General features: G+C 49.8%; 1 protein-coding gene across 4 annotated transcripts in view; it reads left to right on the forward strand.

Moving 5' to 3' along the window:
- LPP (LIM domain containing preferred translocation partner in lipoma) overlaps positions 1-17,103 on the forward strand; it is a 249,100-nt gene that overhangs the window by 130,897 nt on the left and 101,100 nt on the right. For all 4 annotated transcript variants that reach the window (XM_087965599.1, XM_087965602.1, XM_087965600.1 and 1 more), the window contains 2 exons: positions 6,416-6,528; positions 12,671-12,793. In XM_087965599.1, the coding sequence (XP_087821725.1) occupies positions 6,416-6,528; positions 12,671-12,793 (236 nt within the window). The remainder of the gene's footprint in view (positions 1-6,415; positions 6,529-12,670; positions 12,794-17,103) is intronic.

Consider the following 17,103-nt stretch of genomic DNA (forward strand, 5'->3'; position numbering starts at 1 on the left):
GATGGAAAGCAGGAGGGAGGGAGGGATGGAAGGAAGGAAGGATGGAGGAAATAAGGAAGAAGATGGAAGGAAGGAAGGAAGGAAGGAAGGAAGGAAGGAAGGAAGGAGAGGGAAATGAGATGGAAAGAAGGAGGGAGGGAGGGATGGAAGGAAGGAAGGAGGGAGGAAATAAGGAAGAAGATGGAAGGAAGGAAGGAAGGAAGGAAGGAAGGAAGGAAGGAAGGAAGGAAGGAGAGGGCAATGAGATGGAAAGCAGGAGGGAGGGAGGGATGGAAGGAAGGAAGGATGGAGGAAATAAGGAAGAAGATGGAAGGAAGGAAGGAAGGAAGGAAGGAAGGAAGGAAGGAGAGGGCAATGAGATGGAAAGCAGGAGGGAGGGAGGGATGGAAGGAAGGAAGGATGGAGGAAATAAGGAAGAAGATGGAAGGAAGGAAGGAAGGAGAGGGCAATGAGATGGAAACCAGGAGTGAGGAAAGGAAGGAAGGACATGGAAATGGATGGATGGAGGAAATAAGGAAGAAGATGGAAGGAAGGAAGGAAGGAAGGAAGGAAGGAAGGAAGGAAGGAGAGGGCAATGAGATGGAAAGCAGGAGGGAGGGAGGGATGGAAGGAAGGAAGGATGGAGGAAATAAGGACGAGGAGAAGGAAGGAAGGAGATGGAAAGCAGGAGGGAGGAAAGAAGGAGATGGAAAAGGAGGGAGGGAGGAAATAAGGAAGGAAGAAGATGGCAATGAGATGGAAAGCAGGAGGGAGGAAGAAAGAAGATGGAAATGGAGGGAGGGAAGGAAGGAAGGAAGGAAGGAAGGAAGGAGGAAGGAAATAAGGAGTGGAAAGGAAAGGAAAGGAAAGGAAAGGGTCCATTTCCAAGGTTGCATTGCCTTGGAGTATCAATTCATATTTAATTTTTATGCCCCCCTCCCGTCTCTCCTTCCGAGGTGGCTCCTTTATCTTCCAGGCATGACGGAAGCTCCTTCCAGGACAGGGGAAGCCGGCTGGTGCTATTCAGGGGAAGGGGACAAGGGCCCCAAAGACAAAGGCTGACCCAGAAGCAGGAGAGAAATGCTTCCAATAAAATTTAAATGCATTAAATGTCAGTAGATGAAAGGGTGGCTTCCTTTTGGGTTTGATGCATGGAGGAGCTTGAAAGAAAATTAAGTTTATATGTTGACAGAAGAAGCATACACTAATTCCCACGGTGAACGGTGACCGTGTGTGAGTTGGCAGAGATGGATTGTTTTACTTCCCAAATCTAGTTGGGTTTCCACTTGGACAACTCACTTAACGACCGTCTGGCTCAGCGACAGAAACATTGAGCCGCTCTTTCGTGGCCGTAAGCGGAGCATCAAGCACAACACCAAATCTCGCCGAGGTTTAGGAGCCGAACGATCCTTAAAAAATAGGTCTGGATTTCTTTTTCTTTTCCAAAAAAAACATAAAATAAAATAATTTTTTTTTAAAAAAAATGGCAAAATGCTTGTACAAATGGTTAATTAAAGCCGGAGAGACGCCTGTACTTCTGGCGCGGTACTATTCTGTATATTTTTTTTTTTTGGCCAGCGGGGAAGGATGGTTAAAATAAACTTAAATTCTAGAGACGGGGAAGAAGTGTGAGCGGAGTTTTTCATCGTGACCCTTTAGGCGCCATAAAAATATATCCATGGCAACTGGGCTTCGGTGTGGAGAAATTGTCTGTTGCTAATATTACTAATTCACGCCGGAAGAAAATCTCTTGTGTTCCCTTGGCTTCGTAACAAGTGGTGGAAGGGAGTCCTCGACTTAACAACGGTCCATAGAGTGACGGTGGGAAGTTGCAACGGCACTGAAAAAGGGGACTTAAGGCCGTTTCCCCGCTTAATGGCGGTTGCATGAGCCCCACGATCACGTGATCGAAAGTCGGGCGCTTGCCAGCCGACTCATATTTATGACGGTTGCAGTGTCCCAGGACCATGTGAGAGGAAGAAGAGGGAGGGGGAGAAGAAGAGGAGGAAGAGGAGGAAGAGGGAGAAAAAGAGGAGGAAGAGAAGGAAGAGGAAAAGAAGGAAGAGGAGGAAGGGAAAAGAAGAGGAGGAAGTGAAAGAAGAGAAGGAATAAAAAGATAGAAGGAAGAGGAAGAAGAGGGGAAAAAAGGAATAAGAGAAAGAGGGAGAAGAAGAGGAGGAAGAGGAAGAAGAGAAGGAAGAGGGAGGGGGAGGAAGAGAAAGAAGAGGAAAAGAAGGAAGAGGAGGAAGGGAAAAGAAGAGGAAGGAGTTAAAGAAGAGAAGGAATAAAAAGATAGGAGGAAGAGGAAGAAGAGGAGGGAGGGGGAGGAGGAAGAAGAAGAAAAAGGAGGAGAAGGGGAGGAGGAGGAGAAAGAGGAATAAAAAGAGGAGGAAGAAGGATAACAAGAAGAAGAGGAAGAGGAAAAGGAAGAAGAAGAGGAAGAGAAAGAAGAGGAAAAGAAGGAAGGGAAAAGAAGAGGAAGGAGTTAAAGAAGAGAAGGAATAAAAAGATAAGAGGAGGGAGAGGGAGAAGAGGAAGAAGAGAAAAGAGAAGAAGAGGAAGAAGAGAGAGACAGAAGAAGAGAAGGAAGAGGGAGAAGGAGGAGGAAGAAGAAGAAAAAGGAAGAGGAAGAAGAGGAGGAGGAGAAAAAGAAAGAAGAGGAATAACAAGGAATAACAAGAGGAGGAAGAGGGAGAAGGAGGAGGAAGAGGGAGAAGAATAACAAGAGGAGGAGGAAGAGGAAGAGGCTGGCAGCTTTGCCCTTCCTGGGAGAGGCCGAGAAGAGCTACCAGCCCCCTTACCCCCCATTTGCTCCTCCATCCAGCCTGTTGCTTAGGGAAAATATTGGCGGGGGGGCTTTTTGGAATTGCTTTGCATCCTAATCACCCATCCTGGAAATATTTTTTTCCCCCTCTTCCGTTTTGAGGAAACGGATCAGGGTTTGGGATAAGAAAAGGGTTTTGGAGGTGGCTGATTTGGCCACAGAGAAAAGTCGGGGAGCTTTTCAGTGGCGGCTCTTGAAATACAGGCAGGGCAAGTCAAACGGAAGAGGCTTTTTCGAAGCATTTCCTGGGAAAGATGACAAGCCGGCGCCTGGCTGGGCTTGAAAAGGGACACCTAAGGGGGCTTGGAGACGTCCCGACTGCAACTCCCAGAATTCCCCAGCCAGCCATGGGAATTCTGGGAGGAGAAGCCCGCATATCTTCAAGTTGCCAAGGTTGAAAAACACGGGAACCTCTATGTGTTGGGAGTCGAACATTAATTGGGAAGTTTCAGTTAATTCTAGAACAGACCAAACTCTCTCCCTCTCCCTCTCTCCCTGCCTTCCTCTTCTCTTTCTTTCTTTCTTTCTTTCTTTCTTTCTTTCTTTCTTTCTTTCTTTCTTTCTTTCTTTCTTTCTTTCTTTCTTTCTTTCTTTCTTTCTCTTCCTTCCTTCCATCGTCTCTGATGACTTTCTTTTCCTTTTCCTTCCTTCCTCCTTTGCCCCTCCTTCCTTCCCCATCTTTCTTCCTTCCCTCTGTCCGTTCATTTCTTCCTTCTTCTCTGACCTCAGCTTCTTTTTTCCTTTCTTCTTTTTCCTTTCTTTCTCTCCTTTTTTCCTTCCTCCCTCCTCTGACTTCTGCTTCTGTTCCTTTCCTTCCTTCCTTCCTTCCTTCCTTCCTTCCTTCCTTCCTTCCTTCCTTCCTTCCTTCCTTCCTTCCTTTCCTTCCTTCCTTCCATCCTTCCGTCCGTCCGTCCGTCCTTCCTTCCTTTCCTTCCTTCCTTCCTCCCTCCCTCCCTCCCTCCCTTCCTTCCTTTCTTCCTTCCTTCCTTTCCTTCCTTCCTTCCTTCCATCCTTTCTTCCTTCCTTCCTTCCTTTCCTTCCTTCCATCCTTCCTTCCGTCCTTCCTTTCCTTCCTTCCTTCCTTCCTTCCTTCCTTTCCTTCCTTCCTTCCTTCCTTCCTTCCTTCCTTCCTTCCTTCCTTCCTTCCTTCCTTCCTTTCCTTCCTTCCTTCCTTCCTTCCTTCCTTCCTTCCTTCCTCCCTCCCTCCCTTCCTTTCCTTCCTCCCTCCCTTCCTTCCTTCTTTTCCTTCCTCCCTCTCCTTCCTTCCTTCCTTCCTTCCTTCCTTCCTTCCTTCCTTCCTTCCTTCCTTCCTTCCTTCCTTCCTTCCGTCCTTCCTTTCCTTCCTTCCTTCCGTCCTTCCCTTCCTTCCTCCATCCCTCCCTCCTTTCCTTCCTCCCTCCCTCCCTCCCTTCCTTCCTTCTTTTCCTTCCTTCCTTCCTTCCTTCCGTCCTTCCTTCCTTCCTTCCTTCCTTCCTTCCTTCCATCCTTCCTTCCTTCCTTCCTTCCTCCCTCCCTCCCTCCCTCCCTCCCTCCCTCTCCTTCCTTCCTTCCTTCCTTCCTTCCTTCCTTCCTTCCTTCCTTCCTTCCTTCCTTCCTTCCTCCCTCCCTCCCTCCCTCCCTTCCTTCCTTCCTTCCTTCCTCCCTTCCTTTTCCCCTTTGGAGCTGCGTCTGGCCAGACCTGCCTGTGCAACCTGAGAAGCTTGAGAATTGCCCCCAGGGTGACGAGCCCCCACAAGCCTCAGCCGTGGCAGGGGGAGCCCAGGTGGATCAGGGAAGGGGAGCCGAACTCCCCACGGCTGCCCGCTCCGGGCTGGGCAGGTGGCCCCCTCAGCCTCCCCATTTCCATCCCGGTGTGGCTGGGTGGCAGGGGGAGCAGGATGCTCTGGCAGCGCCGCTGCCTTTGTGATTCACGGTCTGGCACAGAAGGAGGGGAGGGGGTGGGTTAAAATTGGCCCCCTTGAAGTCACGAGGCTTTCCCAACCTACCTGCCATCACCAAGGCGACTCCAGCCACTCCAGCCGGGCGCGTGGCTGATGCAGAGGCTGCCATCATCCCCTCCCCTGCAGACGGAAAGGGGTTGGGGGGGGGGGGCGAGTGGCGTCTTTGCATCCAGTTCCTCCCCCAGGGGCTCATTTCCTATCGATTTCTGCTTTGAAATGTCCTCCTTTCGCTTCCAAAGGAAGCTGTTTTTTGGGAGGGGGGAATAAAGACCACTTTGCCAGCAACCGTCTGCATTAGATCCTCCCCCCCACTGCACACACACAGCGGCCACAGGGGACGAAGCAGAGTTCAGGATCAGTGGTGTCATATGTATCAGTTCTCCTGTAATAGTCCTCCTCCTCTCCTCCCTCCTCTCCTTTTCCTTCCCCTCTTCCTTCCTCCCTCTCTCCCTCCCTCTCATTACCATCTCCCTCCCTCTTTCCTTCTTTCCTCCCTCCCTCCCTCCTCTCTCTCCCTCCCTCTCATTGCATCTCCTTCCTTCCTTCTTTCCCTCTCATTACCATCTCCCTCTTCCCATCCTATCTTCCCTCCCTCTACTCCCATCTCCTTCCTTCCCTCTCATTCCTATCTCCCTCCCTCTCTCCTTTCCTCTCTTCCTCTCTCTCATTGCCATTTACTTCCTTCCTTCCTTTCCTCCCTTCCTTCCTTTCCTTCCTTCCTTCCTTCCTTCCTTCCTTCCTTCCTTCCTTCCTTCCTTCCTTCCTTCCTTCCTTCCTTCCTTCCCTCTCATTCCCGTCTCCCTCCCTCTCCTTTTTCCCTCTCTTCCTCTCTCTCATTGCCATCTACTTCCTTCCTTTCTTTCCTTCCTTCCTTTCCTTTCCTTCCTTCCTTCCTTCCTTCCTTCCTTCCTTCCTTCCTTCCTTCCTTCCTTCCTTCCTTCCCTCTCATTCCCGTCTCCCTCCCTCTCCTTTTTCCCTCTCTTCCTCTCTCTCATTGCCATCTACTTCCTTCCTTTCTTTCCTTCCTTCCTTTCCTTTCCTTCCTTCCTTCCTTCCTTCCTTCCTTCCTTCCTTCCTTCCTTCCTTCCTTTCCTCCCTTCCTTCCTTTCCTTCCTTCCTTCCTTCCTTCCTTCCTTCCTTCCTTCCTTCCTTCCTTCCTTCCCTCTCATTCCTGTCTCCCTCCATCTCTCCTTTTTCCCTCTCTTCCTCTCTCTCATTGCCATCTACTTCCTTCCTTTCTTTCCTTCCTTTCCTTTCCTTTCCTTCCTTCCTTCCTTCCTTCCTTCCTTCCTTCCTTCCTTCCTTCCTTCCTTCCTTCCTTCCTTCCTTCCTTCCTTCCCTCTCATTCCCATCTCCCTCCCTCTCTCCTTTTCCCCTCTCTTCCTCTCTCTCATTGCCATCTACTTCCTTCCTTTCCTTCCTTCCTTCCTTCCTTCCTTCCTTCCTTCCTTCCTTCCTTCCTTCCTTCCTAATTTAATTTATATTTTATTTTATGTGAATTTATTATGATTTTACACTATATATATAGTATACATTTTTATACACACATCACGTATACATTTTTCAGAGTCAATCATAAATAAAGAAAAACGGTCCAGTGGATATTTGCAACGGTGGCCTTTGCAGGGGCTTGGCCGAAGTCTCACCTGCGCTCTCTTTTCTTGCTCTCCAGGTGACTTCCCTCCGCCCCCTCCCCCTCCCCCACCGCCTCCCCTTGCCTCGGACCACCTGGGGAGGATGTTCCTGCCGCCGCCCCCTCCGGAGGAAACCTTTGCCAACCTCCAGGTAAGAAACCTGGGATCTGGGAGCTGCTCGGAGCCCCTCTTGACCGGTCATAAAACGAGAGCGGGGGATCCAATACAGGCAGTCCTCGACTTACGACGGTTCATCTAGCGACCCTTTGAAGTTATGACACACTGAAAGAAAGAAAAAAAAAAATCTTCTTTTGTTTTACTTTCCGGGCCTTAGGTGTTCTTCTCTGCACTTTTTTTTTTTCCCCAAAGTTTCCACCTCTGTTTTGTATTGTGGTGACCAAAATGGGATGCATTGTTTTGTTTTATTTTCTTTAGTTAGTTAGTTTAGTTTGCCAAGTATGAATGAAAAAAAACGAGTGTGAGTGTAACATATAAACATATAAGTATAAGGAAAGGAAAGTGAGGGAGCAACATCTCCCCTCTGATGGAACTGTCCAAGGTGCTGATTGTGCAGGGCTCCATTGCAGCCAGAATCCTTTTCTCTCACCTGATATCTGGCTGCTTCATTGAAACATAGGGCCGGAAGGGATCCCGGAGGTCTTCTAGTCCAACCCCCCTGCCCAAAATCATGTAATCAGAGGTTTGGAAGGGATTTCGGAGGTCTTCTAGTCCAACCCCCTGCCCAAGATCAGGTAATCAGAGGTTTGGAAGGGATCCTGGAGGTCTTCTAGTCCAACCCCCTGCCCAAAATCATGTAATCAGAGGTTTGGAAGGGATCTCGGAGGTCTAGTCCAACCCCGCCCAAGATCAAAGAATCATAGGGGCTGGAAGGGACTTCGGAGGTCTTCCAGTCCAACTCCCTGCCTAGATTATAGGATTGTAGGGTTGGAATGGACCTTAGAAGTCTTCTAGTCCAACCCCCCTGCCAAAGTTACACAAGCAAAAGCTGAAAGGGACCCTGGAGGTCTTCTAGAACAGGGGTCGCCAACCTTTTGGACCTCAGGGACCACCAAACTCATAATTTTAAATCCCAGGGACCACTAACCGGTTCTGTGGGTGTGGCCTAATTTTGGGTGTGTCTTGGTGGTCATGTGACTGGCTGGGCATGGCTTGTATGTAAATATTATAAATATTTATATAAATATTGATTTGTTTTATTAAAAAGAGCAACTTTTACCCAAAACGAGGCAAAGCAGGCAGCCAGATTGAGTTGCTCACAGAATCATTCAGTGATCTATCTATCTGCCATCGGCTAGCTCAGTCTCTCAAATTTGCTTGCCGTGAGTCTGCACTGAATAATCGAAGCTTCAGTCCTAAGGGAGGTTCGGCTGTGCTTAAAAGCAGAGCCGAAGATCTAAAGACTAGCTGGAAAGCAAGAAGTCCAACCATTTCCTGCTTCCTAGCTAATCTAAATCTCCCAACACAGCAGAACAGATGGATGGTGGAAAAAAGGAAAAATAGAAATTTAGCAGGCAAGTTTCCCGGGTAAGGAGTGAGTGGGCCGGGAGGGTTCCCAGGGGCCATGTGGGCGGTGCAGCCTTGTGTTTCTGCGCAGCCTGGATCAATTGCTTGGGGAGTGACATTTCTCTGCGGCTCACCAAAATTTTCTCCCGGCCCACCGGTGGGCGACTGCTGCTCTGGAGCATGTTGGAAGTGTCACTCCCCTAGAAAACGAGCTGGAGAGGAGTGCTATTTACTTGGTAAGGCCACCCTGGGAATATTTGCTTCCAGTTTTGGTCGCCACGAAGTGAAAAAGAGGTTGAGGCTCTGGAAAGAGTACAGAGAAGAGCAACCAAGAGGATTAGGGGACTGGAGGAGTGGTGGGATTCAATTTTTTTTTTACTACCGGTTCTGTGGGCGTGGCTTGGTGGACAAGGCTTGGTGGATGTGGCAGGGGAAGGATTCTATAAAATCTCCATTCCCTCCCCATTTCTGGGGGAAGGTTCCTGCAAAATCCCCCTTCCCTGCCCACCCCAGTAACCTGCTTTCCAGCTCCGTTCTCCTGTGCAGGGCAACCCAAGGAGACCCAGCTGATCAGCTGTGGGCGTGGCTTGGTGGGCGTGGTGTTCTGTGGGCGTGGCTTGGTGGGCGTGGCAGGGGAAGGATATACTGCAACATCCCCCTTCCCTCCCCACCCCACCTAACCTGCTTTCCAGCTCCATTCTCCTGGGCAGGGCAACCCAAGGAGACCCAGCCGATCAGCTGTGGGCGTGGCTTGGTGGGCGTGGTGTTCTGTGGGCGTGGCTTGGTGGGTGTGGCAGGGGAAGGATATACTGCAACATCCCCTTCCCTCCCCACCCCACTAACCTGCTTTCCAGCTCCATTCTCCTGGGCAGGGCAACCCAAGGAGACCCAGCCGATCAGCTGTGGGCGTGGCTTGGTGGGCGTGGTCTATGGGCGTGGCTTGGTGGCTTGGTGGGTGTGGCTTGGTAGGCGTGGCAGGGGAAGGCTATACTGCAAAATCCCCTTCCCTCCCCACCGCACTAACCTGCTTTCCAGCTCCGTTCTCCTGGGCAGGGCAACCCAAGGAGACCCAGCCGATCAGCTGTGGGCGTGGCTTGGTGGGCGTGGTGTTCTGTGGGCGTGGCTTGGTGGGCGTGGCAGGGAAGGATATACTGCAACATCCCCCTTCCCTCCCCACCCCACTAACCTGCTTTCCAGCTCCGTTCTCCTGGGCAGGGCAACCCAAGGAGACCCAGCCGATCAGCTGTGGGCGTGGCTTGGTGGGCGTGGTGTTCTATGGGCGTGGCTTGGTGGCTTGGTGGGTGTGGCTTGGTAGGCGTGGCAGGGAAGGCTATACTGCAAAATCCCCTTCCCTCCCCACCGCACTAACCTGCTTTCCAGCTCCGTTCTCCTGGGCAGGGCAACCCAAGGAGACCCAGCCGATCAGCTGTGGGCGTGGCTTGGTGGGCGTGGTGTTCTGTGGGCGTGGCTTGGTGGGCGTGGCAGGGGAAGGATATACTGCAACATCCCCTTCCCTCCCCACCCCACTAACCTGCTTTCCAGCTCCGTTCTCCTGGGCAGGGCAACCCAAGGAGACCCAGCCGATCAGCTGTGGGCGTGGCTTGGTGGGCGTGGTGTTCTGTGGGCGTGGCTTGGTGGGCGTGGCAGGGGAAGGATATACTGCAACATCCCCCTTCCCTCCCCACCCCACTAACCTGCTTTCCAGCTCCGTTCTCCTGGGCAGGGCAACCAAAGGAGACCCAGCCGATCAGCTGGGACTCAACGGGAGGCGGAGAAGAGATGGGGTTGGCGGGGCCAGTCAGAGGTGGGATTGGCCGGTTCTCCCAACTACTCAAACTTTCCGCTACTGGTTCTCCAGAACTGGTTAGAACTGGGTGAATTCACCACCTCTGGACTGGAGGCTGAAACATACGAAGAACAGTTGGAGGATTTGGGCACGGCTCGTCTTGATGAAGAGAAGCGCCAGGGGAGACAGGATAGCAAGTGTTACAATATCTGAGGGGCTGCCCCCCAAAAAGGGGGGTCAAGTTATTCTCCAAAGCCCCAGAAGGCAAGACAAGAAGCAATGGGGGGAAACTAATCAAGGAGAGAAACAACCTGGAATTAAGGAGAAATTTTCTAACAGTGAGGACAATTCACCAATGGAACTACTTGCCTCCAGAAGTTGTGGCTGCTTCATCACTGGAGGCTTTTAAGAAGAGGCTGGACAACCATTTGTTTGGAACGGCATAGGGTGTAAATATTTAATAGCATAGACCAGGGGTGTCCAACCTTGGCAACTTTAAGACTTGTGGACTTCAACTCCCAGAATTCCTCAGCCAGCAAAGCTGGCTGAGGAATTCTGGGAGTTGAAGTCCACAAGTCTTAAAGTTGCCAAGGTTGGACACCCCTGGCATAGACCAATGGCTGAATATTCATATATCGTTAATCCCAACAATTTATTCCAACCAGCCTTATTTTGGTTTCCTTTGGATAGGCCACAACATTTTCATTTTATTTTTAGTAATGCAGATCTGGTCCCAAAGGTACTGGTTGTTGTTGTTGCTGTTTTTTTTTCGTTCAATAAGCAACTGGACTTTCTTGTTTTCCTCTGAAGACGTTTTGCTTCTCCTCTAAGAAGCTTCTTCTGCTCTGGAGGAAGTTTCTTGGATAAGCCGCTCGGAGGAAGCTTCTGGGGTGAGAAGCGAAACGTCTTCAAAGAAAACCCAGAAAGTCCAATTGCCTCCTGAACAAATGACTGAGAAGCTCCAGAGACATGGCTGCAAATATTCTTCTTTAAATACAAACCTGCTTCTTAAAAAAAATTAAAAGGCCTTCTGCTCGGGCAGGGGGGCTGGACTAGAAGACCTTCAGGGTCCCGTCCAACTCTGTTATTCTATGTTCTAACCTTGGTGAGGATGGGGGTGCGAGGGGGCACTTTTGACACCTGGCTGGCAGGGGAGGAAGAATTGTGATGGGGCCCCAGAAGGCTGATTTTTATGGCCAGAAGGAGCATTGCAGGCCTGTCCACATGGGCTGCAGCGCTGGGTTTATTTTCGCCAGCCCTTGGCACGCCAATCGGCCCAGTTGGGCATTTCCAGGAACGTTGGATTCCTGCTTGCCAAGGCTGCCTCCCGCTGGCATTGTTGGCCGTGCCAGGTTGCCACCCCAGGCTTTGGATTCTGTCAAAAAGCTCATTAAACCTTTATTCATGTCACCCACACACACACACTACACACACACACACAGAGAGAGAGAGAAGAAGAAGAAGGGGAGGAGGGTAGAGGTGTCGGCGTCTGGCAAAGACAATCAGGGTGGCCGTAATTATCGGTAATGAACTCTGGGCTGTAATTTGATTTAATTGGGAAGGAAAGGGAGAGGTTGGCGTCCCGGCTTCTTGGCAATTGGTGTCTGGAATCACTTGGAAGCAGCTGTTAGGAGCAGGGAGACGAGAATCTTTGTAGCTCAGGGTGGAACTGTGGGGCCCTTGGCGCTCTCTGAGCTGGGTGGTTTTCTTGCAGACGTTTCGTGACCCAACTAGGGAACGTCATCAGTGATTGAAGGGGTTTGCAGGGAGGAGGAGGAGGAGGAGGAGGAGGGAGGAGGAGGAGGAGGAGGAGGAGGAGGAGGAGGAGGAGAAGAAGAAGAAGAAGAAGAAGAAGAAGAAGAAGAAGAAAGAAGAAGAAGAAGAAGAAGAAGAAGAAAGAAGAAGAAGAAGAAGAAGAAGAAGAAGAAGGCGAGAGTGGGGTCCTTGGTGCTCTCTGAGCTGGGTGGTTTTCTTGCAGACGTTTTGTGACCAAACTAGGGAACATCATCAGTGCTACGGTAGAATGGAGGGAGGTTTGCAGAGAGGAGGGGAGGAGGAGAAGGAGGAGGAAGACGATTGTGGGGCCTTTGGTGCTTTCTGAGTTGGGTGGTTTTCTTGCAGATGTTTCCTGACCCAACTAGATAATATCATCAGTGTTAGAAGGGAGTGGGGTTTTGTAGGGAGGAGGAGGTGAAGGAGGAGGAGGACTGTAGGGTCCTTGGTGGTGTCTGAGCTTGGTGGGGGTTTTTTGTAGACATTTCATGACCCAACTAGGTTACACCTTCACCGTTAACAGAGAGTGATGTTTGCAGGACGGAGCGGGAGGAGAGAAAGAGGAGGAGATGAAAAGAAGGAGGAGGAGGAGGAGGAGAGGAGAAGGAGGAAGAAAAGGACTATGGGGTCCTTGGTGCTCTCTGAGCTTGGTGGTTTTCTTGTAGACGTTTCATGACCCAACTAGGGAACATCATCAGTGCTAGAAGGGAGAGGGGTTCGTGGAGAGGAGGAGGAGGAGGAAAAGGACTATGGTGTCCTTAGTGCTCTCTGAGCTGGGTGGTTTTCTTGCAGACGTTTCATGACCCAACAAGGTAACATCAACAGTGTTAGAAAGGAGAGAGGAAGAGGATGACTGTGGGGTGCTTGATGCTCTCTGAGCTTCGTGTTTTTCTTGCAAAAGTTTCATTCCCCTACTAAGTAAGATCATCAGTGCATTAGTGATGTTACCTAGTTTGGTAATAAAATGTCTTCAAGAAAACTCACAGAGCACCAAGGACAACACAACTCACACCCTCGCCTCTGGGAGACCCCCATCTAAACCTTGTTTGAAACTAACAGGGGTTCCCCAGCTACAAGTCTCTCTCCGGCTTCCGCCATTCCTGAAAGGTCCCGTCCCCCCGTTAGTGGCGACACCTCCGACCGTCCCGCTAGGCAGCATCCTTCCCCCCGAGCCTCTTTGAAGGCGTCTCTTTCTCTTCCTCCTTCTCAGGTCAACTCGGGTGGGAAGACGTTGGAAGACAGGAGGTCCAGTTTGGATGTGGAGATCGACTCCTTGACCAGCATCCTCGCCGACCTGGAAAACAGCTCACCTTACAAGCCGAGGAGCCAACAGGTGAGACGTGGGAGGCAGGAAAGGGAGAGGGAGGGAGAGGCCCCGTTGTCTCCTGGGATGTGCAGAATTGATGCGGCTGAGATGTTCCCAGATCAATGTCCATGGAGATTCTCCAGCATCCAAGTCGTGCTTGTCCAAGGGGTGCTTTTTCCAAAAGAGAACTGGACTTTCCTTAGTTTTTTTTTCCTTGGAAACATTTCTTTGTGATGACCCAAAGGGGCGTGGCACAAAGGCAACACCGTCAGACAATCCGTAGGAGTCCCTTTATTAGCTCCAACTTTGCCCCCTATGTCCTGGTTACCTTCTGGGCTGGAGAAAAAAAAACTCTCCCAGGAACAGCCTTGGGCTGCAGGGAATCAAGTCCAAAACATGGTCAACACGAACTGTAACTATAAGTCCAATCAAAGCAAAATGAGGTCATTAGTCCGGCAGGGCAGGAGCAAGAATTCCAGACGTGAAAGGCACGACAATAACTCAACACGGTTGGGAGGATGACAGGAACACAGATAAGCAAAGTCAACACAGGATAAACCATATTTGCTGCTCTCAGCTTGTATCTCTGTTAAACTCTCATTCCCAGCTGCAGCTAATGAAGGGAATCAGGGCCCTTTCCTCCCCCCGTACGCCACACCATCCACGTTGCTCCATTCTCCGTTCCCCCCTACGTTGCCCTAGGATGAAGAGGGGGTGGGCCTGGGTCTTCCTCCGAACTCCCCCTCCCTTGTTCTCCCTCTCCCCTACTCTGCCCAGCCGGACTTTGCCCTTCCCCAGTTTCCTCCACAGCCAACGGAGCCACATTCCCGCTCCCTGTCAGCTCTTCGTCTTCCTCCTCGGATTCAGACTCCGACAGGGGCAGGACATTCTTTTACTTTTTTTCCCTTGAAAACATTTCACTTCTCATCCAAGTAGCTTATTCAGTTCTTTAACTTAGGGCAGGGGTCCCCAACTTCCCTACCGAGACTTTATATCATTATAGACAAGTGGCTTTCCAGTCTCTTCTTAATAGCCTCCAGTGATGGTGCACCCACCATTTCTAGTGGCAAGCAGTTCCACTGGTTAATTGTCCTCACTGTTTCTCCTTAATTCCAGGTTGCTTCTCTCCTGGGTTAGTTTCCATCCGTTGCTTCTTGTCCTGCCTTCTGGTGCTTTGGAGAATAATTTGACCCCCTCCTCTTCTTTGGGGCAGCCCCTGAAATATGGGAACGCTGCTGTCATGTCCCCCCTTAATCCTTCTTTTCTCTAGACCGGCCAAACCCAAATCCTGCAAAGCATCCTTCATAGGTTTTAGCCTTCAGTCCTCTAACTCATCTTAGTTTGCTCTTCTCTGCACTTTCCCCAAAGTCTCAAACTCTTTTTCTTGGTGACCAACGTGATTTATAATGTAGTTTGTCAGCTTTTAATGAAAACATGAATTAAAATCAACGTTTGATTAAACATTAACCAACAAATGAAGTAATGTAGTTTGTCAACTTTTTTCTTCCTGCTTCCTCCTGGTTTGTTTGTTTTTTCCTTTTCCTGGGGCTTTGACGGTTTGATTTCGTTGATCGATTGGGGAAAGTTTTTGTTTTTTTTCTTCCATCGGCTTCATCTTCCTGGCAGCGTTGAAAACGGCTAGCATTTTTTCTCTCCATCTGAGGCATTTAATCAAGGCTTTTGAGATAATTTTTATTCCTCCTGCAGCAGCTCTATTATAAAAGAATGACTGGTTTAAAGGAGAAGAAACCAAGATTCATTGGCTCTCTCTCGAGATGTGAGAAGTTATAATGGATCCTGGCTTGCTTGCTGAGCGAAGGAAGGAAGGAAGGAAGGAAGGAAGGAAGGAAGGAAGGAAGGAAGGAAGGAAGGAAGGAAGGAAGGAAGGAAGGAAGGAAGGAAGGGAAGGAAGGAAGGAAGGAAGGAAGGAAGGAAGGAAGGAAGGAAGGAAGGAAGGAAGGAAGGAAGGAAGGAAGGAAGGAAGGAAGGAAGGAAGGAAGAAGGAAGGAAAGGAAGGAAGGGAAGAAGGAAGGAAGGAAGGAAGGAAGGAAGGAAGGAAAGGAAGGAAGGAAGGAAGGAAGGAGGGAGGAAGGAAGGAAGGAAGGAAAGGAAGGAAAGGAAGGAAGGAAGAAGGAAGGAAGGAAGGAAGGAAAGGAAGGGGAAAGAGGGAAGGAAGGAAGGAAGGAAGGAAGGAGGAAGGGAAGGGGAAGGAAGGAAGGAAAGGAAGGAAGGAAGGAAGGAAGGAAGGAAGGAAGGAAGGAAGGAAAGGAACATTTCTCTTAATTGCCAACTGGCATCTCAAGCAGAGAAGGAATTTGCAGATTTGGGGTGATTTTGCAAGTCTAAGAAGTTGAATCTTCCCCCTGCTGTTCCTTTCTTCCTTCTTCCTTAATTTTATTTTATTTTATTTTGCTTTCTGCCATTAATGGGGGTCCTAAAATAACAGGCAGGGACCCGTCGCTCGGCCGTAGACAAGTTTTGAGCAATTGGTTGGGCCTTGGTGAGCAATTTTGAGGAAAAGGGCTTCACCGAGAAAGGAAGAGAGCTGAGGCAGAGAAGAACCACCGAGGTGATCGGAGGTCTGGAGGCTAAACTATATGAAGGTCCCAAAGGTGCTTTTTTTTTCCAAGAGGCAACTGGACTTCCTTGATTTTTTTTCTTTTGAAGACGTTTCGCTTCTCATCCAAGAAGCTTCTTCAGCTCTGACTGGATGGTGGGGAAGGAAAGGATTTATACTCCTTGCAGGCAGAAGGGAAGGATTGATCCTCCTTGCAGGCAGCTGGTCATTTGCATCCTTTTAGAGGGTCGTTGAGGCCACTTGGAGGTTCGTCTGTGTCCTCGGGGTCAACGGAGTGGTGCAAATGGGGATGGAGCCTCACCGACATCACCTGTCTCCAGTCTAAAACGTGGTTCTTTCATCAGTTCCCGGAAGGCTGCACAACCATTTTGCACCACTCAGGTGATCCTGAGGACACGGAGAAACATCCAAGTGGCCTCAACGACCCTTTAAAAGGATGCAAAGGACCAGCTGTCTTAACAACCGTGTCACTAACCTAACAACTGTAGTGATTAGCTTAACAACAGTGGCACAAAAAAGTCATAAAACGGGGCAAAGCTCACTTACCAACTCTCGCTCAGCAACAGAATTTTTTTTTTCTGCAGTGTGGTCATAAGTCAAGGACTACCTGTCTATGTTTCAGGATCCTGAAACTAATCCTGAAACTGGATCAATTCCCAATTTAAGGCCATAAAATGGGGCCAAACTCACTTAACAACTGTCTTGCTTAGCAACGGAAACGTTGGACTCAATTGTGGTCATAATTCGAGAACTTTGTCTACTTCTTCGATAGATGTTGTCTGTTTTTCTTTCTCATTCCTCCCCTCCCACTGAACGATGCATTCTGATATTCCTCAGCACAGCCAGTCCTCGAATTACGACCACGATTGAGGCCAAAATTCCTGTTGTTAAGAGAGGCATTTGTTATGTGGCCCCATTTCACGAGCTTTCCTGCCACCATTAAGCAAATCGCTATGGTTGTTAAGTGAGTAACCTGGTCGTTAAGTGAATCTGGCTTCCCCATGGACCCCGGGACACTGAGGCTGTCATAAATATGAGTCATTTAGGCCTCTCTCCCAAAATTTCAATTTTGAGGTGAGCCAAGCCACCGATAATAATTCCAACTGTATTAGAGCCTATAGATGGGTAGTCCTTAACTTATAACCACAGTTGTGTCCTGCCCATGTCGGAGTCTGAATCCGAGGAGGAAGACGAAGAGCTGACAGGGAGCGGGAGTGTGGCTCCATTGGCTGAGGAGGAAACGGGGGAAGGGCAAAGTCCGGCTGGGCAGAGTAGGGGAGAGGGAGAACAAGGGAGGGGGAGTTCGGAGGAAGACCCAGGCCCACCCCCTCTTCATCCTAGGGCACGCAGGGAGGAACGGAGAAGGGAGCAACGTGGGTGGCATGGCTTACGGGGGAGGAAAGGGCCCTGATTCCCTTCATTAGCCACACCTGGGAAGGGAGTTTAAAAGAGATGCAAGCTGAGAGTGACTTTTGCTGGGAACAAACGTGACTTTATCCTGTGTTGATTTTGGTTATCTGTGTTCCTGGCGTCCTCCCAACCATGTTGAATTACTGCTGTGCCTTCACATCTGGAATTCTTGCTCCTACCTTGCCAAACTAATCACTTCAGTTTGGCTTGATTGGACTTATAGTTACAGTTTGTGTTGACCATGTTTTGGGCTTGATTCTCTGCAGCCCAAGGCTGTTCCTGGGAGAGTTTTTTTCTCCAGCCCAGAAGGTAACCAGGACATTGGGGGAAAAGTTGGAGCTAATAAAGG

Source organism: Notechis scutatus, chromosome 4 (assembly GCF_049901735.1).
Source record: "Notechis scutatus isolate UNSWTSFEM ecotype Mainland chromosome 4, rNotScu1.2, whole genome shotgun sequence".
Classification (NCBI taxonomy): domain Eukaryota; kingdom Metazoa; phylum Chordata; class Lepidosauria; order Squamata; family Elapidae; genus Notechis; species Notechis scutatus.